This window comes from Triticum aestivum, chromosome 6B, assembly GCF_018294505.1.
Source record: "Triticum aestivum cultivar Chinese Spring chromosome 6B, IWGSC CS RefSeq v2.1, whole genome shotgun sequence".
Classification (NCBI taxonomy): domain Eukaryota; kingdom Viridiplantae; phylum Streptophyta; class Magnoliopsida; order Poales; family Poaceae; genus Triticum; species Triticum aestivum.
In genome coordinates, this window is record NC_057810.1 from 282,462,758 (window position 1) to 282,490,437 (window position 27,680).

The 27,680-nt window shown below is 44.8% G+C and overlaps 1 protein-coding gene across 1 annotated transcript; it reads right to left on the minus strand.

Annotated features, from left to right (window-relative positions):
- Positions 1 to 7,432: 7,432 nt before the first annotated feature.
- On the minus strand, positions 7,433 to 9,176 carry LOC123134089 (cyanidin 3-O-rutinoside 5-O-glucosyltransferase-like). Its single transcript, XM_044553432.1, has one exon. The coding sequence runs from the start codon at positions 8,916 to 8,918 to the stop codon at positions 7,482 to 7,484; it is 1,437 nt and encodes a 478-aa protein (XP_044409367.1). The 5' UTR covers positions 8,919 to 9,176; the 3' UTR covers positions 7,433 to 7,481.
- Between the last annotated feature and the right edge of the window lie 18,504 nt (positions 9,177 to 27,680).

The window sequence follows — 27,680 nt, forward strand, 5'->3', positions numbered from 1 at the left end:
CTCCAGCCGCCCAAACCACGCCGGCGAGACTGCCTGCTCCCTCCTCCCGTGGCTGGTTGTGCTGCCGCCAGGCCATCTCTCTAACCACACACACATCCTGTTATTTTCCGGCGACGTCAGCCTCACCTTGCAGCCGACCAGTCAGCGCTCATACTCCCCTCAGCATGGGCATCCGCTACGGTGGCTTCGCCGGCTCCGGGTGGTTCTCTTCCTGGGCCTCGCCCTCGTCCACTGCATTTGTGCTCTCAGCGCGGCGAGGTCAACATGGTCAACAAACAACAGCCATCGGAAGAGGCTGGCAGTAGGGGCCCACACAGGGAAATGTCTCCTTATTACGCGCAAAATAATGATTCCTCCACCTGATAGCTGGGACCCACCGGAAGGGCCTCTATATTTTGCGATAAAAACGTTCCCCCCGCTGTCAGCTCGGACCCACCAGAAATGCCTCCTTATTACGCACAAAAAAATGAATACTCCCCCTGCAAGCTGGGACTCACCTTGGTGGGAGGCTTACTTGTGGGCCTACTAAGTTGACGGGGACGGAGGGCTGTGTCAACTTAGTCAATATGAATGATTCTAGCTCCAGTGACCGTACGATGTCCATCCAACGACCGTAGTGCTTCTTCAACCTCTGGTCTTCGTGCTCCAGCCGCCCAAAGCAGCGCCGGTCGTGCCGCATGATCCTACCTCCCGTGGCCGGCTGTGATGCCGCAGAGGCCTCACCGCCCCCTACTACTCCCACCGCTGGCCAGGCCATCCCTCTACTCACCCACACCCCTGTTATTCTGTGGCGACTGCAGCCTCACACCGCACCCGAACTAGTGAACCCTCGTACTCCTCTTCGCGTGGGCATCCACTGATGCGTCTTCCCCGGCTCCGCGTCGTCCCCTTCCTAGGCCTCGCCGTCGTCCACCACTGTGGTGCTCTCGGCGCGGCGTGGTCAATGTGGTCAACGACCGACTTCCATCGGAAGAGTACTATACGTGGAGAGGATGACAGCTGGGTCCACGGTAGCTGCAAGGAAGTGCCTCCTTATTATGTGCAAAATAATTATTCCTCCACCTGACAATGAGGACCCACCGGACGGGCCACCGTATTTCGTGAAAAAAATGATTCGCCCCACCCACCAGCTACATCTTCTCACGTAAGGAAGTGCATCCAAAAAAACGATTCACCCCCTGACTGCTGGGACCCACCATCTACATCTTCACACGCAAGAAAGTGCCTGACAGTCGGGACCCACCTGGTCGAAGCGTACGTAGCATTGTCATTCTGGTCGCGAACGTGTACGTACATACTGGTGGATGTAGAGGCACGCACGTGTCGTAGTAGAGGCGCACACGTGTTGTAGTAGAGGCGCGCACGTAGCATGTACACGTACATACAGCGGCCAGTGTGCAAGAAAGAAAATACGGCCACGTATGTGTACATACGGGCGGGGTCTCGAACGCCTACTCGCGCATACGTATGGCCAGGGCTCGTGTACATGGCTGGGTCGGAACGGAGAAACAACGTCATCGTCGTGTTCATGGGGAGCCAACCGGCTGGGTCGGAACGGAATGCGTCGTCGTGTTCATCAGGGGGCTTGGACGGAACAGGCGATGGAAACGAGGCCTGGCGTACCGCAGAACGGAGGAAACAGCCTTGTGTTCGACCGGCCACGTTCGAAACGGGATCCTGTTCATCGGGAGGGGTCTGGCGTACCGCAAAACAGAGGAAACGGACCTCCTACGGTCAAAACAGGGGTCCTGTTGATCGGGAGGGGTGTGGTGTACCACAAAACGGACGAAACGGACTTGTGTTGGAGCGCTATGGTCGAAACGGGGATCCTGTTCATCGGGAGGGGTGTGGCGTACCGCAAAACGGGACTTAGCGAGATAATGTTCATCTCCACCATCGACCTCCTCCAGCCTCCACGGGCTACTATTCATCCACTGTCGACCTCCTCCAGCCTCCACCCGCGACTGTTCATCCACGGGCTCCTATTCATCCAGCCTCCATCGCGCGCTACTCCACCGGCTCATGTTCAACCACCCCTCTCCACGGGTTCCTGTTCAACCACCCCTCCACGGGCTACTGCTCATCCACCCCTCCATTGTCTACTATTCATCCAGCCCTCCACGGGGTCGTCCTGTTCATCCAGCCCTCCACGGGGTCCTGTTCATCCAGCCCCAACCGGCTCGATCGATTGGAGTCCTGTTCATCCAGAGGCAACGCCACGGGGTCCTGTTCATCCACCCCCACCGCTCACTGTTCATCCAACCCCCCCCCCCCCGCAACACTCACTGTTCATCCAGAGGCAGCATCGATCGGCTTCAGTTAGCAGCAGTAGCAAAGGAATCGCTCGATCGGGTTCAGTTAATAGCCATCGATCGATCGCTCGGGTTCAGTAACGCGTAGCCTGCAGTGCAATCGCTTAGGTTCAGTTAGAGCCCAACGCCTCGCTCGGGTTCAGTTAGAGCCAATGCCTCGCACACATGCATGTACGTGTACGAGAGAAACGCGCAACGCTCGGCCCTCGACCTCCCACCGTAACCGGGAACTCGCCGAAAATTTCCTCGCCCTCGCTTCTACCACGGTTTTTTCCGTCATGGACGGCCCAAAGAATGTCATGCAGTTGCGTCTCCGGCCCGCCCAGGACGAAAAGCCCATTTTCCGTCATGATTTTTTGTCATAGAAGTAGGAGCCCACCACATCTATGATGATACCGGGTTTTGTCACAATTATTGTCATAGAAGTGTCATAAGTATGACAGAAAAAATTTCGTTCGGCCCAAAATGTCATGGATGCGTCTTTTTTTGTAGTGGACTTTCTCACCCGTAGTCATGCTTAATTCTGTCCGAATCATGTTAGCAATTGCAGCATTTTATGATTGTGAAATCTGGCAAATGGACGTCAAAACTGCATTCCTTAATGGGTTTCTTAAAGAAGACTTGTATATGATGCAACCAGAAGGTTTTGTCGATCCTAAAGGTGTTGACGAAGTGTGCAAGCTCCAGCAATCCATCTATGGACTGGTGCAAGCATCTCGGAGTTGGAATATACGCTTTGATGAGGTGATCAAAGCATGTGGTTTTATACAGACTTATGGTGAAGCCTGTATTTACAAGAAAATGAGTGGGAGCTCTGTAGCATTTCTGATATTATATGTGGATGACATATTGTTGATTAGAAATGATATGGAATTTCTGGATAGCATAAAAGGATACTTGAATAAGAATTTTTCAATGAAAGACCTCGGTGAAGCTGCTTATATATTGGGCATCAAGATCTATAGGGATAGATCAAGACGCTTAATAGGACTTTCACAAAGCACATACCTTGACAAGGTTCTGAAGAAGTTCAAAATGGAACCATCAAAGAAAGGGTTCTTGCATGTGTTGCAAGGTGTGAAATTGAGTCAGACTCAAAGCCCGACCACGGCAGAAGATAGAGAGAAAATGAAAGTCATTCCTTATGCCTCAGCCATAGGTTCTATCATGTATGACATGTTGTGTACTAGACCTGATGTGTGCCTTCCCATAAGTTTGGCAGGGAGGTCCAAAGTAATCCAGGAGTGGATCACTGGACATCGTTCAAAAACATCCTAAAGTACCTGAAAAGGACCAAGGATATGTTTCTCATTTATGGAGATGACGAAGAGCTCGTCATAAATGGTTATGTCGATGCTAGCTTCGACACTGATCCGGATGACCCTAAGTCACAAACCGGATACATATTTATATTGAATGGTGGAGCTGTCAGTTGGTGTAGTTCTAAGCAGAGTGTCGTGGCGGGATCCACATGTGAAGCAGAGTACATAGCTGCTTCGGAAGCAGCGCATGAAGGAGTCTGAATGAAGGAGTTCATATCTGATCTGGGTGTAATACCCAGTGCATCGAGTCCAATGAAAATATTTTGTAACAACACTGGAGCAATTGCCTTTGCAAGGGAATCCAGTTTTCACAAGAGAACCAAACACATCAAGAGACGCTTCAACTCCATTCGTGAAAAGGCCAAGGATGGTGACATAGAAATTTGCAAAATACATACAGATATGAATATAACAAACTCATTGACTAAACCTCTTCTGCGGGCAAAACATGATCAGCACCAAGACTCCATGGGTGTTAGATTCATTACTATGTAATCTAGATTATTGACTCTAGTGCAAGTGGGAGACTTATGGAAATATGACCTAGACGCAAAAATAAAGTTGTTATTATTATATTTCCTTATTCATGATAAAGGTTTATTATTCATGCTAGAATTGTATTGATCGAAAACTTAAATACATGTGTGAATACATAAACAAATACCATGTCCCTAGTGAGCCTCTACTAGACAAGCTCGTTGATCAAAGATGGTTAAGGTTTCCTAACCATAGACATGTGTTGTCACTTGATAATGGGATCAAATCATTAGGAGAATGATGTGATGGACAAACCCATCCGTTAGCTTAGCATATGATCGTTCAGTTTATTGCTATTGCTTTCTTAATGTCAAATACATATCCCTTCGACCATGAGATAATGCAACTCTCGGATACCAGAGGAATACCTTGTGTGCTATCAAACTTTACAATGTAACTGGGTGATCATAAAGATGCTCTACAGGTATCTCCAAAGGTGTCTGTTGAGTTGGCATGGATCGAGATTGGGATTTGTCACTTTGTGTATCGGAGAGGTATCTCTGGGCCCTCTCGGTAATATACATCACAAGAAGCTTGCAAGCAAAGTGACTAAGGAGTTAGTTATGAGATGATGTATTATGGAACGAGTAAAGAGACTTGCCGGTAATGAGATTGAAATAGGTATGAAGATACCGACGATCGAATATCGGGCAAGTAACATGCCGACAGACAAAGGGAATTGCGTATGTTGTCAAAAAGGTTCGACTGATATAGATCTTCATAGAATATGTAGGAACCAATATGGGCATCCGGGTTCCGCTATTGGTTATTGACCGGAGAGGCGTCTCGGTCATGTGTACATCATTCTCGTCCGCACGCTTAACGTTTGTTGATGAAATAGTATTATATGAGTTATGTGAGTTGATGACCGAATGTTGTTCGGAGTCCCGGATGAGATCACGGACATGACGAGGAGCTCCAGAATGGTCTGGAGGTATAGATTGATATATAGGACGATGTTATTTGGTCACCAGAAAGGTTTCAGGATGTACAGGGTATTCATCGGACTGCCAGAAGGGGTTTCTGGAGAGCTACGGGGAGTATATGGGCCTAATGGGCCAAGGGGAGGCACACACCAGCCAACAAGGGGCTGACACGCCTTGTCCCTGGCTACCGGCCCTAGGTAAGGAAAGGGGGAGGACTAGCCCCTCCTGCCTTCCCCTCCACATGGGAGAAAGGAAAGGGGGAGGGTGCCACCCCCTCCTGCCTCCCCCCCTCCCGCACGCCTAAGAAGGCAAGGGGGCAGCTAGGGCAGGGGCCTAGGGTGGTCGCTGGCCCCCTTGGGGGAACCCCAGGCTGTCTTGCCTCCTCCCCCACCTGTGTGTGTGTGTGTGTGGAGGGAGAGGGGCAACACACACCACGATCCACAAGCCGTGTGTGACGCCCCTCTCCCTCTAGTTCATCATCGGTCATATTTTCGTAGTGCTCCACGAAGCCCTGCGGAGATAGTTGCATCACCACCGTCACCACGCCGTCGTGCTGCCGGAACTCATCTACTACTTCGCCCGTCTTGCTGGATCAAGAACATGAGGATGTCATCAAGCTAAACGTGTGCTGAACGCGGAGGTGACGTACGTTTGGTACTTCATCGGGCGGATCGTGAAACGACTACATCAACCGCATCGATAAACGCTTCCGCTTAACGATCTACGAGGGTATATAGACACACTGTCCCCTCTCGTAGCTATGCCTCTCCATGGATAGATATTGCGTGTACGTAGATTTTTCTTTTGTTTTCCATGCAACGTTCCCCAACAGGTCCGTGGTAAACTATTCACGCATCATCAGAACTGCAACAAGGTTGGTGTAGAGGCCCTCCGTGATCGAATCCCCCTCTGGTAGATTGCCAGAAAAGGCCCCAAGATGGGATCTCACGAGAACAGAAGATTGTGGCCGCGGAAAAGTATTTTTTGTGTGCCCCCTGGTGCATGGAGAATATTTGGGTATTTATAGAGCTAGAATTAGGGTAAAGGGGGCTACGAGGGGCCCACAAGCTTGCAGGCACCCCCTTGGGCACGTCTTGTGAGCTTGTGACCCACTCGTGGCTCTCCTGGCCTCCTCCCGAAGCTTCATGGTTGTCTTCTGGTCCAAGAAAAATCCTCAAAAAATTTCATTCCGTTTGGTATTGATTTTCTGTAAAAAAAACAAAAAGAAGGAAAAAACAACAACTGACACTGGGCACTACGTTAATAGGTTAGTTCCAAAAAAAATGATACAAAATAGCATATTAATGCATATATAACATCCAAGATGGATAATATAATAGCATGGAACAATCAAAAATTGTAAATACGTTGAAGACGTATCAGTAAGCCATATCTTGTGCAGTGCATTTTCAGACATCAAGGTTATGGCGGGCTGACACAAGCTTGGCATTCTTCAGAGAGCTTCTCCAACCCTGCCCCAAAGTGATGCATGTGTCTACAAATTTAAAAATGGAAGCTATGATCCGGAGCATGGGCAGGATCGGGACCTTTCGGCTGCAGTTCGAGGATGTCTCCCGCCCTGTGATTCTTAGAAACAAGTTCAAGCAGTTCGGGAAGTTCACATGCTTGTCAGGCTGGCGATCGAGGGCATCTTCCAACAGCTTTGGCTATAGGAGGCCACCCCGAGCAATCTCTTCAACCTCGTCGCCCGCCTCCAAGGGACACCTCTCTGGATTGACACCTAGAAGGTGTTTGCTGCCCGGGAAAGAGTGCGCCAAGCATGGGCAATGCTCCAAGCCCACTACCCCGCGCTCATCCGCCCTATTGCGGAGGCCGGCCCCTTGGGTCCCGACAGAAACTGGGTAACACCGGAGAATTACTTCGACGTCGCGATGGAGTGCGCCCGGCTAACCTAGCAGGACTGCCTTCTGAATAGATAATAGAATAGATATGAGTAGTAGCGCGACCTCGGAATGTCGAGGAAGTGCTATAAAAAGATTAAGCGTTAACTACTATAGTTTATTTTGGATGCTAAAGACGAGTTTGGTCCTAAAATAGTTGTACTTTTGTCGCGCTTTAACTTTACCTGCCTCCGATCTCGAACAGTGTGTGGGCCAGCTTTCGGTGTCAAACCTGTTGGCAAGGCATTGAGGAGTGCTTTAATGACCAACTTAGCCAGACTAGCAGAAACTATGGGCAAACAGAGTAGCAAGGCAACCTGGCTATTAGCCAAAAGACACAAGTCGAAGACCGTAGCAAAGAAAAATGCAACAAACCGAGTATATATTTTCTTAATAAACTGGTTAGATTTTAGAAATCTGAACTTCTGAAAAGAAATGCACATTTGTATAAGAACCGAGGACGTAGTACATAAATAAATGCTTCTAAGCATCATTCGCAAATTGGTCCAGGAAAGTCCCCAGATTATGTCCGGATGAGCCGCCGTCTGCGATCGCTTCCTGCAACTTCGCCTTCCACGCCGCCGAGCTCGCCCGTATGGCTGCGCCCTCCTCCGTGTCACCCATGATGATCTCCATGCACCTCGCCAGCTCATCCGCTTCCAGAACCCTATCAGCGTCGGTCGCGGCGCGCACGCCGATGCCCCACTGGACGACCAGGCGCGCGTTCGTGTCCTGGTCGGACCACTGCGGCACGGCGACCACCGACGCGCCGCACGCCACGCTCTCCAGCGTCGAGTTCCAGCCGCAGTGTGTCACGAAGCACCCGACGGCCGGATGCGACAGCACCTGCACCTGGTCGCACCACCCAACCACCATGCCCCGCATGTCGCCGACGTCGTCGAAGCCATCGTCTCTGTTGTTCTTTCGCACCACCCACAGGTACGGGCGGCCGCTCGCGGCGAGGCCTCGCTTCAGCTCGTCCTTCTGTCGCTTGCTCACCGCCGACATGCTCCCGAACGACACGTACACCACCGACCGTGCTGGCTGTGTGTCCAGCCACTCCATGTAGCCTTTCTCGTCGTGTTCAAAGAGATCTCCTACTGCGGTGGCAGTGCCGCCGCCGCCCTCGGTGAAGAGCGACACCACGGCTGGCCCGACGGGGAACACGTCCAACTCAGGGACAGATGTGAGAGCACCGGCCTCTAATTCTTCCACGGTGTTCACTAGCACCATGGCTTGCCTTCCTTCAGTGCTGCTGCTACTGTCGACGTCCAGGTCCAGCTGGTGGAACGTCCTGCGGATGTCCCCGAACGCCGCGACTATCCTGCCGTCCGTAAGGTTGGTGAAGAAGCTCGGGAGGTCACGGATCGCCATCGGCGGGAGGCCCGGCATAGACACCGTGAACCCCGGCTCGGCAGCATGCTCCGTCACGAGCCTCTCGTACCCATGGAAGTAGTGATAGTACACGGCCAGCATCGTGGCCGGCTGGATCCAGTAGAGCGCCCGGGGCACGCCGCGCTCACGGGCGACCTCGGCGGCCCACCACATGAGCATGGCGTACAGGACGCACGTGACGGGCCGGCCCCGCGCCGCGAGGCGGTCCAGCACCGCCGAGAAGGTCTCGCGGCCTACGCGGCCGAACACCTCCGCGTATCTCTGCACTTCGTCCCCGTCGCCAGCCAAGAGGCTGAAGCCGTGGTCGTAGCCGTCCGAGTAGGGGATGTAGGAGATAGCACCGTCGTGGACCTCTTCGTCGGGGGACGCGAGCGAGGGGAACATGCGACGGTGCGCGGACACGGCAGCCGAGAGCGTGACCCGCGCGCCCGGTGCGGCCCGCGCGAGGCGCTCCGCCAGAGCGCGCGCCGGGTTGATGTGGCCCTGGCCCGGGAACGCGACGACCAGGAAGTGCTGCGGCGCCATGGAGGACGATGGATGGCCGTGGACTTTCTCCTCGTCAACCTATGCCACCCGCTGGCTGCTCGAAGCACGCAGCGCCGCTGGAGTTTGTAATAGAGTGAGGCTTGGCTTGGTTTGGCGCGAGGCGGCCGTCTCACGATGGAAATTCTCTCGCGACAGATGCTGTACTCTATAGGATAAGTACGGCGAGCTACAGCACGGTGTAAATTGTAATTGTGGTGATGTCATGGCTTGCGGCTGCGATGATTGACTCGTTGCCGTAGGAATGTTGGATGGGATAGGTATGCTTCACCTGCTCCGGGAATGCTACATATATTAGCCGCGAGCCACACGAGACGCGCCGTGGTTACTTGGAAATTCGTAGCATCTAAGGCTAGTCAAGTCACAGTGTGAGTAACTTAGCTAGTGACATAGCCCACCTCAATAAAATTTGCTTATGCGGCATTTAGTTAATGATGAGAAGTGTTAACATAATATGTTACTATAACATAGCGCTTCCCAATACAATATGAGTCTACAAGCTAATAAATGAAGTCCTCTATGACACTACTACTATGTTATTTTGCACTAAAAAGGTAGTAACTTAGACTAGTGTCATATGCATGACACTAGTATAAGTTACTCCCCACTATGATCAGCCTAAGGGCCCGTTCGACAATCCATCAACTCCTCAAAATACGCGAAGCTGGGAGCACCGTTTCGCCATCTCTGAAATTTCTAACCGCGGCTCCGTCCGCTCCGGGAGCGGAGGCGCGGAGCGGAGGGCCACCAAATGGGACCTAAATCGTGCATTTTCCGGCTTGAACAAAGACCATCTTGTTTTTCTCGTGACGAGGTCGCTAGAGGTCAAAATAAGAAGGGTGCTGGTCTGCTGGACATGATTTTGTTTCATTTTGCCAGTGATTTTTCTGTCTTGTTTCTTGTCTTTTTTAGGAGTACTCCCTACTCTAACTTTTCACTCCGCCAGTGAGTGCGATTTCGTTCCAACCGAAAGCGAAGGACGGGTGCTAGGAATCCAGCTAGCAGTTGCAAGTGGGCGCCTCTGTGTGCCGCTTACTGCAAGGCAAACCCTAGCCTGGCCGACAATCGATGATGGGCCGCTCCAGTAAAAAATTACTTTTTTGTAACCTTTATTCGTATATCAAATATTATATATTTCACAGGCATATTTTTACTTAATTAAATTAAAATATCTATGTGACAAAATGTAAACATAGTAAAAAATATTAGTTAGATTTTTTTGAAAAATGTGGATGACTTTCATGAAAAAGTTCATGACAATGACAAAAATGTTTCCGTGTTTCAAAATAATGTATAAAAAATTAAAAAATGTGTATACAATTAAAAAATGATTGCATAATAAAAATGTGTTTTGTGCCATTAAAAATTGTAATGGAATTTTATGGAAATATTTCAGCATTCAAAATAATGCTTGTGGCATTTAGAAACATGATCCCGTAGGTTAATGTTTATTTCCACTAAAATGTGCATGATATTTTAAAGTAATAATCACATATTTCCAAAAAAAGTTAATGAATTTTTTAAAATTAATTACAAAATGTAAAAAATGTGTAGCTAAAAAATGTTTATTTCCATTATAAAAATGAAAACGTGTATTTTAAAAATAATATCGTGTTTTTTTAGATGTGTTCAAACCATGTATTAAAAAAAAGTGTACATGATATTTGAAAAATGCCCAGTGTGTATCAGAAAAAAATATCAAATGTGCTCTAAAAATGTACATTGTCTATAGTGAAAAAAAAAGAAATGTATTGATTAAAAAAAACTGACAAAGAATCAAAAGAAAAAGCAAAAAGTTCAAAGAAAAGAAAAAAAAGAAACAAAGAAAAACAAATTATGTCAAATAAAGGGAAAAACCCCAATGACAAAACAAAGAAAACCAAAGTAAAACGAAGACAAAAAGTGGTGAAATAACCAAATAAAAAATGAAGAAAACCGAAAAGATGCGAACCTACAGCGCGCAGCGAGTAACCGCACTAATGAGCCGACCCACTAGTCATCGCTCATAGGCGATTCCTATTAGGAATCGGTACTAGTGACATATAGCCCCGGCGGTTTCGAGCACGCACCTGACATGTATCTGCCGTTTCGATGCATATCAGGTGATCGCCCGCGCGATTAACACATGGCCTGTGGCCCAGGTAAGCAGATTCTTGGTCGGTTTTCAAATGGTTTTTTCTCCGTTGTTTGATGTGTATTAGAAAAATGTTTATAGTATCAAAAACAACAAAAAAGGAAAAAGGTTACAAAAAGAAAAGAAAACCATAAAACGCCATACCTGGAAAAGAGGAAAAAACACAATCGAGCGGGAGGGACAACCTGAGCATTCCCTTTATACGTATGGCGTCGAGCGAAAGGGGGGTCATATTCCACGCGATGCATGCTGAGAAAATGTGCAGTGTGCACCCCCTAGATCCCCCACGCTCCAACTTGGGTCGGCCCAGGGCGGGACGGGGCTCCTTTCTTTTCTTTGTTTCTTTTTGTTTTTTATACTCTCTTGTTTTTGTTTTTGCTTCTTCATAAAAGTTTGGGATTCCAAAAAAAAGAAAATTACAAAAAGGTCCACTAATGCAAAGAACTATCCATGAATTTGGAAATATGTTCACAAATTCAAAACATGAATAATTTTTATTTCAAATGAACATTTTCTGAATATTGACGAACACAAACTGAATTCGATAAAACACTAAAATTAGAATAAAAAATTTGTATTTCATGGAAAAACTAAATTTTAATTAGTTTTTTTCAAATATTATGAACACATTATGAATTCAAGAGCATTTGTTGAATTATATGAACAAATTTTTAAAAAAAGTGATCGACACTATAAAAATCTTCAAACGCGACTTGAAAAATGTTCAAAATTTAAAAAATGTCACCGATTTCAAAAACTGTACTCGTATTTCCTAAATAATCATGAATTTTTAAAGAAAAAACGAAAAAAAACAAGAAATTGAAAAAAAAAGAGAAACCAGAAAAAGAAAAGAAAAAGGGTTTGGGGAGGTTCTAGGACTTCCCAAAATCGGAAGTGAGCTCGTTGGGACAACCCACATCTACCGAGCTAGTAGCCAGGGGCAGGGGCGGAGCTAAGGGGGGACGAGTGGGTGCCACGCTCCCCCCCCCCCCCCCCCCAATGGGACCTCCTATACGTCGTACTCTACGGCAAAGTGTTGTCTTTTTGCATAGGGGGTCTCTGACTGGGCCGGCCCATGACTGCCAGCAAACTTGTATCACAGGGAATCACATCTTGTACCTCATGATACAGACCAAGCGTTCCAACCATCTAACTTAGCGAGCATTACTGATTAGTCAACTGCGTCAGTACTTCAGAACCAAACCACATGGCACATTCGAATTATTTTTGGAATGTTGAATGATTGTTTTTAAAAAAACTTAGTGTTTTCTTAAAAAACACTTTTCCAATTTCTAAATTGTTTTACAAAAACCGAAACATTTTAGAAAAGTAGTAACATTTTTCAAAATCATAAACAATTTTTTTGAAAATGGGGACATTTTTTAATTCCAAAATTAAATCACGAACATTCTTTAAACTCCCAACCAAAATTTGAAAACACCAGAATTTTTTTGAAATTTATGTTTTTTTTGTAAACTGGAACATTTTTGAAACTCCAAAAATGAAAACATGACCATTTTCTAAAATTTGTAATTGTTTTTAAAATCTGGATATTTTTGAAAATCCTATACATTTTCTAAAAGTTGTGGATTTTTTGAGCAGAAATATTCCGAACATTTTTTGAAAAAACACAAACAAATTTTTTAATATGCGAATAATTTTTGAATTTTTTATTTTCTTTGGAAAAAAACTACCTTCAATTTTGATCATATTTTGTAAGCAAGAACATTTTTTGAAATTTACGGACAATTTACAAAAGCAAAAATAAATTTGACAATTGATTTGTTCTAAATACGCGAACAGGTTTTGTAAAATACGAACATTTTCAATTTATGAACTTAATTGGTAAACACAAACATTGTGAAATTTGTTATGTTTTAAAAAGTGGGAACATTTTATGGAATCTAACATTTTTATAAAATAAATAAAATAGAAAATAAAAAAAGAAAAAGAAATGGGAAAACCAAAAAAGAAACATAAAAAACCGGTAAAAGAAACAAAACCCGGTTCATGGAACCTTCTAGAAAGTTCACAAAGCCAGATGAGGTTGTATTTGTTTCATTATTTCTTAGGTACGTTGTGTAAGTAAACAGGCCGGACCATCTCACCGCTTCGCCCGCTCGCTTGTGCGAAACCCCAGCACTTTGACGCAACGTCGTTAAAATAGGATTTCGCCCCCCCCCCCCACCCCACCCCAATGGCTGTGTTGTACTGAACTATCGTAGTCTAGGTCAGGCAGATTAGGCTAAGTCGATTAGATTTAGGACTAATTGGCCCCTTCTAACCGTGCCCTGAAGAATGCTTGAAGCCCGGGAACTTGTGTAAGTTGAAGTCCATATATTTATTGACGGCCCACACTGGAAAAATAAACAGCCCATGCTGGTAGTTGTCCAAGCTAATGAGGCCACGATCGAGAGCATCCTCCTCTATGGCTTGATCGATAAGAGCGACATTCAAACTAGTGAAAAACAACATTTTCCTGATTGCAACATGCATACAGTATTATCTTGTGTTCCTCTTCGTATGGTCATTGTAAGGAAAAGAAACTTCTACATGTTCGTTGTCTTCTTCGCCCCCCCTCCCCATGGTCAAATCCTGGCTCCGCCCTTGGCCAGGGCGGTACGCGCGTGGTCGCTGTTGGGTGACCTACTCGCCAAATAGGATCCCAGAAGCAAGACATATCGATCACCGTGCTTAGTGACCTGCTGCAAGCTAGAGACGAAACATTGGGCGGGTTAGAGTGGGCTAGGCCGAAAGGAGCCCAAACTTTTACTCTTAAAGTTTTGGGCCTAAGCTCGGCTGACTATGGCACTTCTTTTTTAATTCTTTTGTAGTGTCGCGCTAGTGTATGTATTACTATGAGATGGTGTGTCCCATTTGACGCACTTCACATCAAAACGGCGTTGAAACACACAGGTAAGGGGATGCAATGACGTAAATGGGCTGGTCCATTTGATAAGTAGCGTAGCACATTATTCCCATCTTGAACTTTTTAGAAGGTTCTAATTTAGTGTAAACTGTTTTGGGAACACACTTAGAAAACTCTTTGGGAACATTTTAGAAGGTTTTGTATTTTTTTTCTATTTACCGAGTTTTGTATTTTTTTTTCTTTCCTTCAGAAATTTCAAATATTGTTTGGGAATTCTAAAAAATGTTTGCATTTCAAAAAATGAAATATAAAAACATTTTATGTTTTTACAAAAACATTCACTTTTTCAAAAAATGTTTGGAATTTCAAGAAAAACACATTTTTTTCTAAAATTTTATTTATAAAAGTATGTTCAGAATTTAAAAAATGTTCATGTTTTCAACAATATAATTGAATTTCAAGTAACGTTTTCGAATTCCAAACAATGCTTGTGTTTGTGGTAAAAATTAGAATTTCAAAAAAAGGTTCATGTTTTTTAAAGTGTTTGAATTGTTTCTAAAAGATTTTCAATAAATTTTCAAATTTTTAAAAATTATTTGCGTTTTATAAGGTGTTGGATTTTTGGGGGAAAACAAAAATAAAACTGATCGCTATAGTATATCGGTTCGCTGTAGTACCTGTCGTTACAGTACATCTTCTCTCTACTGTACAACAACTTGATACAATACATTCAGCTCGCTAGAGTACCTGATTCTCCTGCTCACCCGTTCGCCGACGCATCCATGATGTCCCCCCCCCCCCCCCCCCCCCCCCCCCCCCCCCCCGCGGCAATAGGACATCCCCTACGAGACTTCCAATTTAGCGGAGACCCTATTTCTCCTGTGAGATACAGACGCCTCGCCTCATGTAGTGAATGGGCCGGCCCAGTAACGAGGAAGGTTGGGTTCGTTTTCTTCGTGCTTTTTTGGTGGAAACTATGATTCGAGCTGTTTTTTCATAGTTTTCATACCTTTTTCAATGGCCCTCCCATTTTATTCTTTATTTTATTTCCACTCTATCTTATGTTTTCTATTTTCTTTTCCTTTTCCATGTTAAGCTTTTCTTACTTTTCCATTCCCGTTTTTATTTTATTTCTAAACTTCTAGTTTTTTCATCGTGTACTAAAAATGTTAATCATATTATTTTAAAATGTTTGCCATGTACTAAGCAACCTTATGGTGTACTAAAAATGTGTATAGTGTATTTTCAAAAAATGTTCATCTCTTATTAATAGAATTCATAGCGTATGAAAAACACATTCATCATATAAAATGCTGCCACATATCTTATTTTACAATTTATTAAAAAGTTAATTGTATATTCATAAAATGTATATCTATATTGAAAAGGTTAATTGTTTATTAAATGGCTCCACCATACTTTCAAAAATGTGTATAGTGTATTGTCTTGTGCAAAAATTATCATCTGTTGTTCTAATGTTTGAATGCTTGGAGTTATGCCTATGTATTATGTTGGAACTAACCCTGCAGGAATTAGCTGAAAAGCTAAAGTTTTGGAAGAAATAGGATAAAAGACGGCCTAACGTGCGACCACCTTGGTCGTTCAACCGGTCGTATGGCATCCTGGCGGTTCGAACAGAAACATACCAGAGGCCATGGAATGTTCGACGGCGTATCATGCGAGCACACCCACTCGTATGTGTGGTTGTATGAACTCTCGGCAGAAACAAAGAAGAAGTCCAAAGCTTTTGACGGTGTTCCTTGCGAGCATCCGCGCTCGTATGAATGGTGGTATGACACCATCGACCAGAAGATCAAATAACTCGAACAGAAGGCAGTGTAGCGTACGACCGCGCCCGCTCGCATGAATGGTCGCATGAGGTAAGCACTGACAGAACCACGGCTCCAGAGTGAACGACGATGTTCTATACGAGCAGCCCCACTCATATGAATGGTCATATGGACCTCTGGGGGGCACAAAGAGGCCGAGGCAAGAGGTATTTCACCCCTAAACTCATCTATTCTTCTTCTTCCTCCAAACCTCTCCAAACCCTACCACAACTTTGCCTAATCTCCCTACTCGTTCGATTTCGGTTCATATCCTTCTGCGCGATCGATTTACGGTATGTTTCTCCTCTGAGCCCCAACTTATTTTCTGCGAATACATGTTCTATGTGCCTAGCGTTGCGATGTCTAGTATATGCGTATGTTTTATCTAAATTTTGAGTTTTTCTTGGATTCGTTGGTGTTTTTAGAGGAGTATGATGCTGTAACTACCGTAGGATCAATATTGAATCATTGTCTTGGACTAAAAAATTATTTTGTAGATGTTCAAGAGGAGCTCTACACCTGTTGCTCGTCGTGATGTACCAGGTTCATCCGCGAGTGCTGCACAACAAAAACAACAACAACATCAACAACAAGAACAACAACAACAACAACAACAACAACAACAACAACAACACAATTTTCACGCATGGGATCGTCTTCACCGACCGTGAAGCGGTGAAGAAATACAAGAAGCTTCGTACAAGTAAGATGAAGACCGCCAAGTGGGCTTGCGAGTCCACACTGACCAAACTGGGTATCGGTAACGATTTCGGTTTGCTTTGTGATAATGGCGAGTTGCAACATTTGTTTATCAGTGGGTGTGATACATATGAGCGCATGGCGCTTTAGTTTCCTAGTACTCTCTCGCATAATGTCGGTCTCATGCCAAATGCGTATGAGGAAGAGCGAATCACTTTCTATCTCATGGACCAAGACTTCAACTTCACTTTAGATGAGTGTTGTACTCATTTTGGCTTCACTGACAACGAGGATGACATCCACTATGTTTATGATTTTACTGATCCGCACCCAAGTTAATCCTTCTACTAGATGAGTTACCATGGTTGAAAACAAAGGGCCAGTTGCATTGAAAGTCCCACTATTCGATATGTCTATTATGTTATCACTAACTCATTGCAGGCACGAGGAGAAGTTTCTAAGGTGAATGATGAGAATGTGCTAATTATCTAGAAAGTAGCTAACCTTGACGTCGGTTATTCACCCCACCCAGGGGCAATACTTTTGCTACACCTTGCGCACCAAGCAAATCATGCACAAGGGCACGCCGCGTGTTGAGGATTCATCAGCATGTTGTCCAACTCGCTTAGTCTCAACTACAATCATCTCCGCCCCATTGTCGGTAACAAACTTCTTAATATTCGTGTTCTTGCTAGAGCTGGAATGGTAGTAGTTCGTCGTGGTCATCATTGCATTCAAATTCCTGGAGTAAGGTATTGGTTGCCTACTCCTATGCCTAACCGTTTCTCCATAGAAAATGGACAAATCATTATGTGCCACAGGAAGGAGATGCAGCTTTTGACCAAGAAGGACCAGAACACGAACAAATTGATGAAGAAGAACTCAACCCCGATGAAGAAGACGAGCAACCCCAAGAGGAGCAGCAACAATAAGAAGCCTACACCAACTACGTGGACCTTTATAGTCTTCAGGGCTCCATCAATGACATGATAAACCTCATCGAGTCCCTTCGAAGCACGTTCGTCTACATAAACACAAGCTTCTCCAACTGGAGCCAAGGTTGGGCTCCCGACCAGCCACCGCCACAATGATCTCACGGGCTCGGGCTTGCCAAAGCTTAAGCTTGGGGGATGTCACTGCCACGTCTACATCAAGATGTGGTGGTATTATTTGAATAAATTGTAATGAGGTTGTATTGTGTTGGTTTGTTCCAACACTTTGCTTTTGTTTTTCTATTTTCCGTTGTGATTTTTCGTTTGCAAGTTAGTATTCAAAAACCCAAAAATAGACACTACTGCAGGATGGTCCAAGCGCGACAGTCGAATCAGAGACCCTTCGACGAAACTGTATGCGATGCATCAATCACAAAGAGTGATGTAATAAAACCGTCAAAAAAGATGCAAAACATTTGCGATGGCGGCGACATAAAACACGGTTCATATTAGATTTGTGTGTGCGATGGGTGGCAAACGGTTAATCCAGAAGAACTGTTTGCGATGATGCAAAACAAAAGAAACAGGCGGCCAGATGAGGGTGTGTACGATATACGACATACAATTCACTAGGCTGAACTGTGTGTGATTAGGCAACACAATGGAAACAGTTCAACTAAACAAGCTGTGTGTGATATGCGGAAAACAGATATGTAATCAGAAATGTGTGCGAAGATCAATAATAACACAGACAATTGCTGCTAATAAGCCGTGTGATTTTCTCTGTCTACAAGAGAAGAACACCCAATTATATAAGTGACTATACAGATCATTTGCACACACCTCAATAAACAATTGCATGCATTCTAAAGTAGGAGAAACGATTGTCTAGTCAACTACTTCTTGTGACGCTCCCACCACTGCTCTGTTGCTCGATCCCTTGTCTGCGGAAGGAAGAAGACACTTCCTCATGTCAATAATCTGTCTGTACATCTCGTAGCTTGTGTATGCGTTCTTGGCCACGTACTTGACGTGTTGTTCATCCAGTCTCTCATGCCAAACACTGTGCCAGGTGTTCTTGTCCTTCTTGCTCTCATCTGTCATCTTCATGCAGTAGGGTTGATGATGGCCGAGGCAAGGTCAACCAGGAAGTTCAGTTTGCTGTTGTTGCTGCCCCAGACCTTGTAGTGGTGTTGGATGTTGACAAGATTCGGGCATTTCAAGCCCGAAACCTTAAGCGCTTTTAGATCGTTGGTGGTGTCCACTGTAGCGAAACTGTAGTCAGAGCAGTTAATAAACCTGGAGAAATGCTCGCAAGGCCTTGTGGCCAGGTGGTAGTGGTAGACAAGGATGTCATGTCGCACGCACAACCGGGCGATGAAACCTTCTGATCATGCCCGGCATGACCGATGGTGTACTCGAGGTCGAAGCCGACCACTTTGTACTTGTCCTCGGCAAGGAACTGCTCCTTAGTTTGGAGGAAGCTCTCCACCAAGACCGGGTCGTTCGTGTACACCACCGAGAGGGCCTTCCCCCTCACGTGGGTGTCCATTACGTAATGCGTGGTGAACTGCTCGCTGTTGTCGTCGTCGGCCGCTGGGAGCACCATTGGAGCCATGGGGAGTGCCATTGGAACCGCTAGATGTCCTCTCTGTATGTGTCGTTGTTTGTGTGCTTATGTGTTGTGTGACACGAGAGATGAAGGTAAATGGCCGTAGGAATAAATGGGCGCCGGGCGGCCTGGATTGTCGGCGCGTCCGCATGCCAGTTTTTGCAGCGGGTAATTGCATCGTCGCACCGCCCCCGGCACAATCGCATGCACAGGAACGTGTGTGATCGTGCGTCGGCCCTAAACACTGGCAGCATGCATGGAGGGACGAGGGCAGAGCACCCGGAAGGACGCGAGAAGAGAGCGGCGTGACGGGACGCGAGCAGAGCGCCCGCGGCCACCTCAACCGCAAGCAACCGCATGCATAAAGCAGTTGAACACGTAGGAAATGGTCGCCTACAAGCCGGCCGGCAGTTGCGTCACTGGTAGAGAGCGGCCGTGTGCTACAACCCCCGTCTTGGTTTATAGTCCCCTTTATATTTTGTGCCATACTTTGCCCTTAAATTTAACCAACAAAATGTTAATGCATGTTATAATAATTATATAATTGGAAACTATGTTCAAATACGGATCCAACTATATAATCTTTGGCAACATGCATTCGTATTTTATTAGTTAAATCCTACTTATAAACCAGGACTGGGGTATAGTAGGTAATTAAATCGCAAACGGGTGTCGGGTTGCATACGGGTGTTCTAACTAAAATATTTACTCTAATAAATTGAAGGGATGCACAAATCCTGCTCGGCACATTTTCCCTTGGCTTCCTGGGGAAGGTGTCAATTTGCATACGGGTGTTCTAACTAAAATATTTGCGATGAGTGTTTATATTTAAAAACTATTGACATTTTTTCAGAATAAAATCATTTGATAAGTTGTATATTAAGAGAGAAAAATGCAAGTTCGTTCAAACCATATCTTTCATTCAGTCACACTGCGAATTTATATTCATATGATTGAGATATAGTATTAAACCCCCCAAAAAATTATTTCCAGCGGGGGCGGAGGCGGCGTGCCGCGCCGTTGTTGTCGTTGTCGTCCTCCGGAACCCCTTTGTTGAAGTCTTCAAGGCAACACATAATGTTCTTCACTTATAAATCAAACATCATGTCGTCGCGCGATTGATGGGCGGGGCGCGGGAGGATGGCAACTGGCGGCGCTGAGAGGTAGCGGTCGACGACGGCGTCCCATGCCGCTAAGGGGGGCGCGCGGACGGGCACGGGCTCGGTGGGTGCAGCCAAACGCGTGGGGACCGGCGCCACGGTGGGTGGAGGGGCACGCACGAGCACGAGCACGGGCACTGGCGTGGCATGTACACGAGCTCGCGTGGGTCCGCGGAGACCTCGCTGACGCCCGCAGCTTCCAGCTTTGCAATAGTGCTCGGTGACCAGCCCGTCAATGCTACGGGGATGGTCGTTGGCGCGGGCACGGGGATGGGAGCTTGGATGGGAGCGGGGGCAGCAACCGCCGTGACCAGCTCGTTCAGGGCCATGTCCATGAGGCCCCGTTCCTCCTTATTTTCTATCTCCTCTGGCTCGGAGTCAACTTCACCAAACTTCAAGACTAGTGGCAGATGATCCTTCTATGTTGGTGGAGGTCTACGGGAGGGAGGGGAATGAGAGGCGAACTGTAAGGCCGCCCGTATTAAACAGCGGCTCGAGCGCCATTAATGGAGAGGAAGGCGGGCAACCATGGAAGTCAAAGGGCTCGCTTTCTAGTGAGCCTGCGCAGCGTACAGCTCGCACACTTCCTAGTGAGCCTGCGCATTGGAGGACAATTTGCACGCCTCTCGATTAGCCTGCGAACTAGACTGCGCTCGCACGCCTCCCGTTCAGTCAAGCAGTTGTCCGCACGGCACCTCCTATAGCCATTAAAATCAAGACACATGGCGTCACATGAATGTTTAACATAACGCACATGATTTGAATTATACAAACGTTTAAGATATTAAAGTGGCAGTTTTTTTTCAAAATGCCTTTGTTGGCTGTTATTCGAGTGCGCCTTCTCTCAAAATGGACACGAAAAATACCATAGCATGTCGGGTGCCATTCCATGATAGCATGCCAAGTTTCATGAATTTCAGACGAGTTTTGGATTTACTAGAACTTTAAAACAAAGTATCTCAACGTTTTGCCGGCAATCAACAGTGCCCTGGTGTTTTAAATTCATTCCCATTTCTTGCATGGAACCTGAGCATGCACCCAGGGACACAGATTTGATTTTGCACTAGAGCATGTGCATGTAGTTCAAATTTGAATTATGCACATAAAATGCCTAGAAACCCCAGTTAATGTATAAAAATGTCCAAACGAACCCCGAAAAATTCCAAAATTTAACACAACACTCCTGTTGTTCTATGTTGACACTAATTTTTTTTGAAAGCAATAAGGGGCAACGAATATCGTTTCGTCCCTAAAGGTGGCACGTTCCCTACAGAAACCATCAGGCTTGTTGTGAGAAGCTCCGGTTTGTGAGAAGCTTATACCAAAACCTGCCCCAAATGGAACAAAAAATTTACCACAGCATGTTGATGCCGCTCTATGGTAGCATGCCAAGTTTCATGAATTCAGACGAGTTTTGGATATACTAGAATTTAAAAACCAGGTATCTCAATGTTTGCGGCCGAGTGACAGTGGCAGGTGTTTCACATTCATTCCCATTTCTTGCATGGGACCTAAGCATGCAACCAAGGACACATATTTGAATTTTCAACCAATTTATATGCATTAGAGCATGTGCATGTAGTTCAAATTTGAATGATGCACATAAATGCATTGAAAACTCAATTAATGTATAAAAATGTCCAAACGAACCCCAAAAAATTACAAAATTTAACACAACACTCCTATTGTTCTATGTTGACACTAGAGAAAAAATTGAAATCAAGAAGAGGCAACGGATATCATTTCGTTTAGAAAGGTGAAATGTTCCCTACCGAAAGCTTTAGGCTTGTGAGAAGCTCTGATTTGTGAGAAGCTTATACCCGAACATTCCCCAAATGGGACAAAAAATAACCAGGGCATGTTAATGCTGCTCCATGATAGTATTCCAAGCTTCATGAATTTCAGACGAGTTTTGGATTTACTAGAATTTAAAAACCAGGTATCTCAATGTTTGCGGCCGAGTGACGATGGCAGGGTGTTTGACATTCATTCCCATTTCTTGCATGGGACCTAAGCACGCAACCAAGGACACATATTTGAATTTTCAACCAATTTATATGCATTAGAGCATGTGCCTGTAGTTCAAATTTGAATATGCATATAAATGCATAGAAACTCAGTTAATGTATAAAAATGTCCAAACGAGCCCAAAAAATTCCTAAGATTAACACACCACTTTTGTTGTTCTATGCTGACACTAGAAAAGAAATTGCAATCAAGAAGAGGCAACGGATATCGTTTCATCCAGAAAGGTGAAACATTCCCTACCGAAACCATCAGGCTTGTTGTGAGAAGCTCTGATTTGTGAGAAGCTTATACCCAAACCCGCCCCAAATGGGACAATATTTTTACCACTGCATGTTGATGCCGTTCCATGATAGCATGCCAAGTTTCATAAATTTCAGACGAGTTTTTGATTTACTAGAATTTAAAAACCAGGTATCTCAATGTTTGCGGTCGAGTGATGGTGGCAGGGTGTTTGATATTCATTCCCATTTCTTGCATTGGACCTAAGAATGCAACCAAAGACACATATTTGAATTTTGAACCAATTTATATGCATTAGAACATGTGCATGTAGTTCAAATTTGAATTATGCACATACATACATAGAAAATTCAGTTAATGTATAAAAATGTCCAAACGAGCCCAAAAAATTCCTAAAATTAACATAACACTCATGTTGTTCTATGTTGACACTTGAAAAAAAATTGAAATCAAGAAGGGACAACGAATATCGATTCATCCAGAAAGGTGAAACGTTCCCTACCGTAACCATGTGGCTTGTTGTGAGAAGGTCTGATTTGTGAGAAGCTTATATACCCCCAACCTGCATCAAATGGGACAATATTTTTACCACTGCATGTTGATGCCGTTCCATGCTAGCATGTCAAGTTTCATAAATTTCAGACACGTTTTCGATTTACTAGAATTTAAAAACCATGTATCTCAATGTTAGCGGCCGAGCGATGGTGGCAAGGTGTTTGACATTCATTCTCATTTCTTGCATGGGACTTAAGCATGTAACCAAGGACACGCATTCCAATTTTGAACCAATTTATATGCACTGGAGCATGTGCATGTAGTTCAAATTTGAATTATGCACATGAATGCATAGAAAACTCAGTTAATGTATAAAAATGTCCAAGCGAACCCTGAAAATTCCCAAAAATTGACACAACACTTGTGTTGTTCTATATTGACACGAGAAAAAAATTTGAAAGTAAGAAGAGGCAACAAATATTGTTTCGTCCCCCTAGGTGGCACGTTCCCTACCGAAACCACTAGGCTTGTTGTGAGAGAAGCTCTGGTTTACGAGAAGCTTATACCCAAACCTGCCCCAAATGGGACAGTATTTTTACCACAACATGTCGATGCCGTTCCATGATAATATGTCAAGTTTCATGAATTCCAGACAAGTTTTTGATTTACTAGAATTTTAAAACCCTGTATCTTAATGTTACCGACTGAGCGACAGTGTCAAGGTGTTTGACATTCATTCTCATTTCTTGCATGTGACCTAAGCTTGCAACCAAGGACAAACATTTGATTTTGCAACCCGTTTTTATGGACTGGAGCATGTGCATGTAGTTCAATTTTGAATTATGCACATAAATGCCTAGAAAACTCAGTTAACGTATAAAAATGTCCAAACGATCCCCAAAAAAATCCAAAATTTAACACGACACTCCTGTTGTTCTATGTTGACACTAGGAAAAAATTGAAAGGAAGAAGAGGCGACGAATATCGTTTTGTCCACAAAGGTGACACGTTTCCCTAACGGAACCATGAGGCTTCTTCTAAGAAGCTCTGGTTTGTGAGAAGCTTATACCATAACCTGCCCCAAATGGGACAATATTTTTTACCCCAGCATGTTGATGCCATTCCATGATAGCATGCCAAGGTTCATGAATATCATACGGGTTTTGGATTTACTAGAATTAAAAAAGCAAGTACCTCAACGTTTGCCGGAGAGCCACGGTGTCGTAGTGTTCAAAATTCATCCCCATTTCTTGCATGGGACATAAGCATAAACCCATGTACACATATATCATTTTACAACCCATGTTGGTGCACCGGAGCATGTGCATGTAGTTTAATTTTTAATTGTGCACCTGAAATGGCTAGAAAACCAAATTAATGTATAAAATGTCCAAACGAACCCTGAATAATTCCAATTTTTTTACAACACACATATAGTTGCATGTTCACTGCAGATAAAAGTTCTAGCAATTCAAACACCATCCATTGCCGCTATGACCCCATTATGTAATTCAAATCAAGATGAAAAATCAAGTAGATCCCACATAGTTTATTATCACCAACCATGTGACAAGCAGTACAAAATATCTTGGAGCATCGTCGGTATATAGTACGCCAATGCTTACGCGAGAAGGTGCGTCGGCTACAGTCCATAGCCGGCATGTCAAACACACTAGCTCTCTCCCCAAATATCATTTCACTATTCAATCATCGCCGGTGAAAGATTGGGACGTGGACCCGCATATTGAGGGCAACTTTGGCGGCCCACTCCGGCGATAGTGCGGCCGCAGCCGCCATGCCCGTGCTAACAAGCACTACTGCAGCATGCTGCTAATGCGACACTACGATCAGAGACCCTTTGACAAAACTGTGTGCGATGCAATAATCGCAAACGATGGTGTAAAAAACCCGTCAAAAAAGGTGCAAAACGTTTGCAATGACGGATGCATCAAACACGATTCAGATTTTGGTTGCGTGTGCGATGCAAGGCATATGATTTACTTCAATTAACTATCTGCGATGAGAAGGAACAAAAGAAACGGGCTTCCAGATGAAGGTGTGTGTGTGTGATATAGCATACTCTTCACTCGGATGAATTGTTTGTGATTAGGCAACACAAAAGAAACGGTCAGCTAGATCAAGGTGTGTGCGATATATGGAATGCGGTTCCCTCGGATGAATTGTTTGCGTTGAGACAAGAGAACATAAACGGTTCAATATAACATGATGTGTGTGATACGCGGCAAACAAGTGTGTAATCAGAAATGTGTGCGAAGACCGATCATAACACAGACGGTTGTTTCTAATAAGACGTATGTGATATGCTCTGTCTACACAACATCTATTGCCCATTGGGGGACGGGCAGTCGTCCGGATACGCCATAAGGATACAAAGATGCATCCTATATCAGCAAGGACTAGTTGTTCCACCAGTAGCTCATGTAATAGAACTCTCAAGTTAAGTGTGCTCAGGCTAGAGCAGCCATCAGATGGGTGACTGGATGGGAAGTTGTGTCGATGTTAAATTAACTGATAGGATGGGTCATATCTGTCAAATTAAATGACTGATATGACCCATCCCATGAGTTAATTTAATCTCGCGGTCCTTGTTTTTTATTTTCATTTTATTTTTAACACATGTTAAAGAAGGTCTACCGCATTACTTTTGACAATGTGTATACATGGCATACAGTTGATCCATCCAACCTATTTGTGATGGAATAAGCAGTGTGTGTTGTGGGCAAATGCTTGCTAGTGTACAACCGTTTGCGATTGATGAATTCATCACCGACGGGTTCCCTAGTGTGGTCCGTGTTCATCTCATCATCGTCTACTTCTTGTGCTAGCTCGATGTTCCTTATATGCTAAGTTTCCATTAATTGATGGTGTTTTATGAACACGCCACCGTTTCCCGTCATTTCCACACATGTATCCCGCCACCCAGCGATATTGCGCATAAACCTAGGCGCGGCGCGACGCACGGAGGCAACAAGCACAGCCTGTAGCACATCCACCTTTTCCAAGCATGCCCACCCACCAAAGCACCACCTCTGCCGTCAACCTTGTCAACGAGGAAAACCAGAAGGCGCCATGGCCCGTCAAGGCCGTGGCGCTCCCCGACAACGCGATGGAGGATGTCGTGATGCGGGTCATCGCCAGGGTTGAGCAGACCCTTGGCGCATGGTGCTTCAGCGCCGCGGATCTAGATAGGCATGTCAGCGCCGAGAGGCTGCAGCTCACCGCACAACATGATCGATGGCGCGCTGTCGAGTAAGCTAGGCGCATCCGTGCCGATAGGCTGCGGCTTGCTGCATGGCGAGACCGTCGGAGCGCCGCAGATAATTTTACACATAGATAATTTTTGAAGGCCGTAAGAGGAAACTATCTCTCGTTCCTCATCAAACATGCACTGTTCCCTCTTGGAACCACGAGCCTTCTAGTGAGTTTCTCCGGTTTGTAAGGGGTTTGTGTCGAAACGTTCGTCAAACAGGCCAATTTTTTTTACCACATCATCTTGGTGGCATGACATTACATCAAGCAAGGTTTCATGTCTTTCTGATCATTTTTTGATTTTTTTGGAAATTAAAATGCCATGGCACTCCATGCATGTCCATGCCGTGAGATCAATATGTTTGAAAATTCCTTCTAATTTACTGCACATGGAATTAACTCGCACACAAGTACACAAATATAATTTTTCAAACCGTTATGGTTAGCCGTTGCATGTACATGTAGTTCTAATTTGAATTACGGTCATTAAATGGCTAGAAAATCACTTAAATGTCTTCAAAAGGTCAAATGAACCCTGAAATTTTCTAAATTTTCACATGACAGTTGTATTAGTGCATGTTACACGTAGAAAAAAATATGAAGGCCATAAGAGGAAGCTATCTCCCGTTCATCATCAAACATGCATTGTTCCTGCTCGGAACCACGAGCCTTCTAGTGAGTTGCTCCGGTTTGTGAGGGGTGTGTGTCCAAACTTTCGTCAAACATACCAATATTTTTACTACATCATCTTGGTGGCATGAAATTACATCAAGAAACGTTTCATGTTTTCTGACCATTTTTTAATTTTTTGGAATTAAAATGCCATGGCACTCCATGCATGTGTCCATGCCGTGAGACTAATATGTTAAAAATTCTTTCTAATTTACTACACATGGAATTAACTCGCACACAAGTACACAAATATGATTTTTCAAACCGTTATGGTTAGCCGTTGCATGTAGATGTAGTTCAAATTTGAATTACGGTCATTAAATGGCTAGAAAATCACTTAAATGTCTTTAATAGGTCAAATGACCCCTGCAATTTTCCACATTTTCACATGACAGTTGTGTTAGTGCACGTTACACATAGAAAAAAAACTGAAGGCCGTAAGAGGAAGCTATCTCCCGTTCGTCATCAAACATGCATTGTTCCCTCTCGGAACCACGAGCCTTCTAGTGAGTTGCTCCGGTTTGTGAGGGGTGTGTGTCCAAACTTTCATCAAACATGCCAAACTTCTTACCACATCATCTTGGTGGCATGCCATTACATCAAGCAAGGTTTCATGTTTTTCTGATCATTTTTTAATTTTTTGGAATTAGAATGCCATGGCACTCCATGCATGTGTCCATGCCGTAAGACTAATATATTTGAAAATTCCTTCTAATTTGCTGCACATGGAATTAACTCGCACACAAGTATACAAATATGATTTTTCAAACTGTTATGGTTAGCCATCACATGTAGATGTAGTTC

What these genes read in the sequence shown, in the direction of transcription:
- LOC123134089 (XM_044553432.1), bottom strand. Translation starts at nt 8,918, where the DNA reads ATGGCGCCGCAGCACTTCCTGGTCGTCGCGTTCCCGGGCCAGGGCCAC.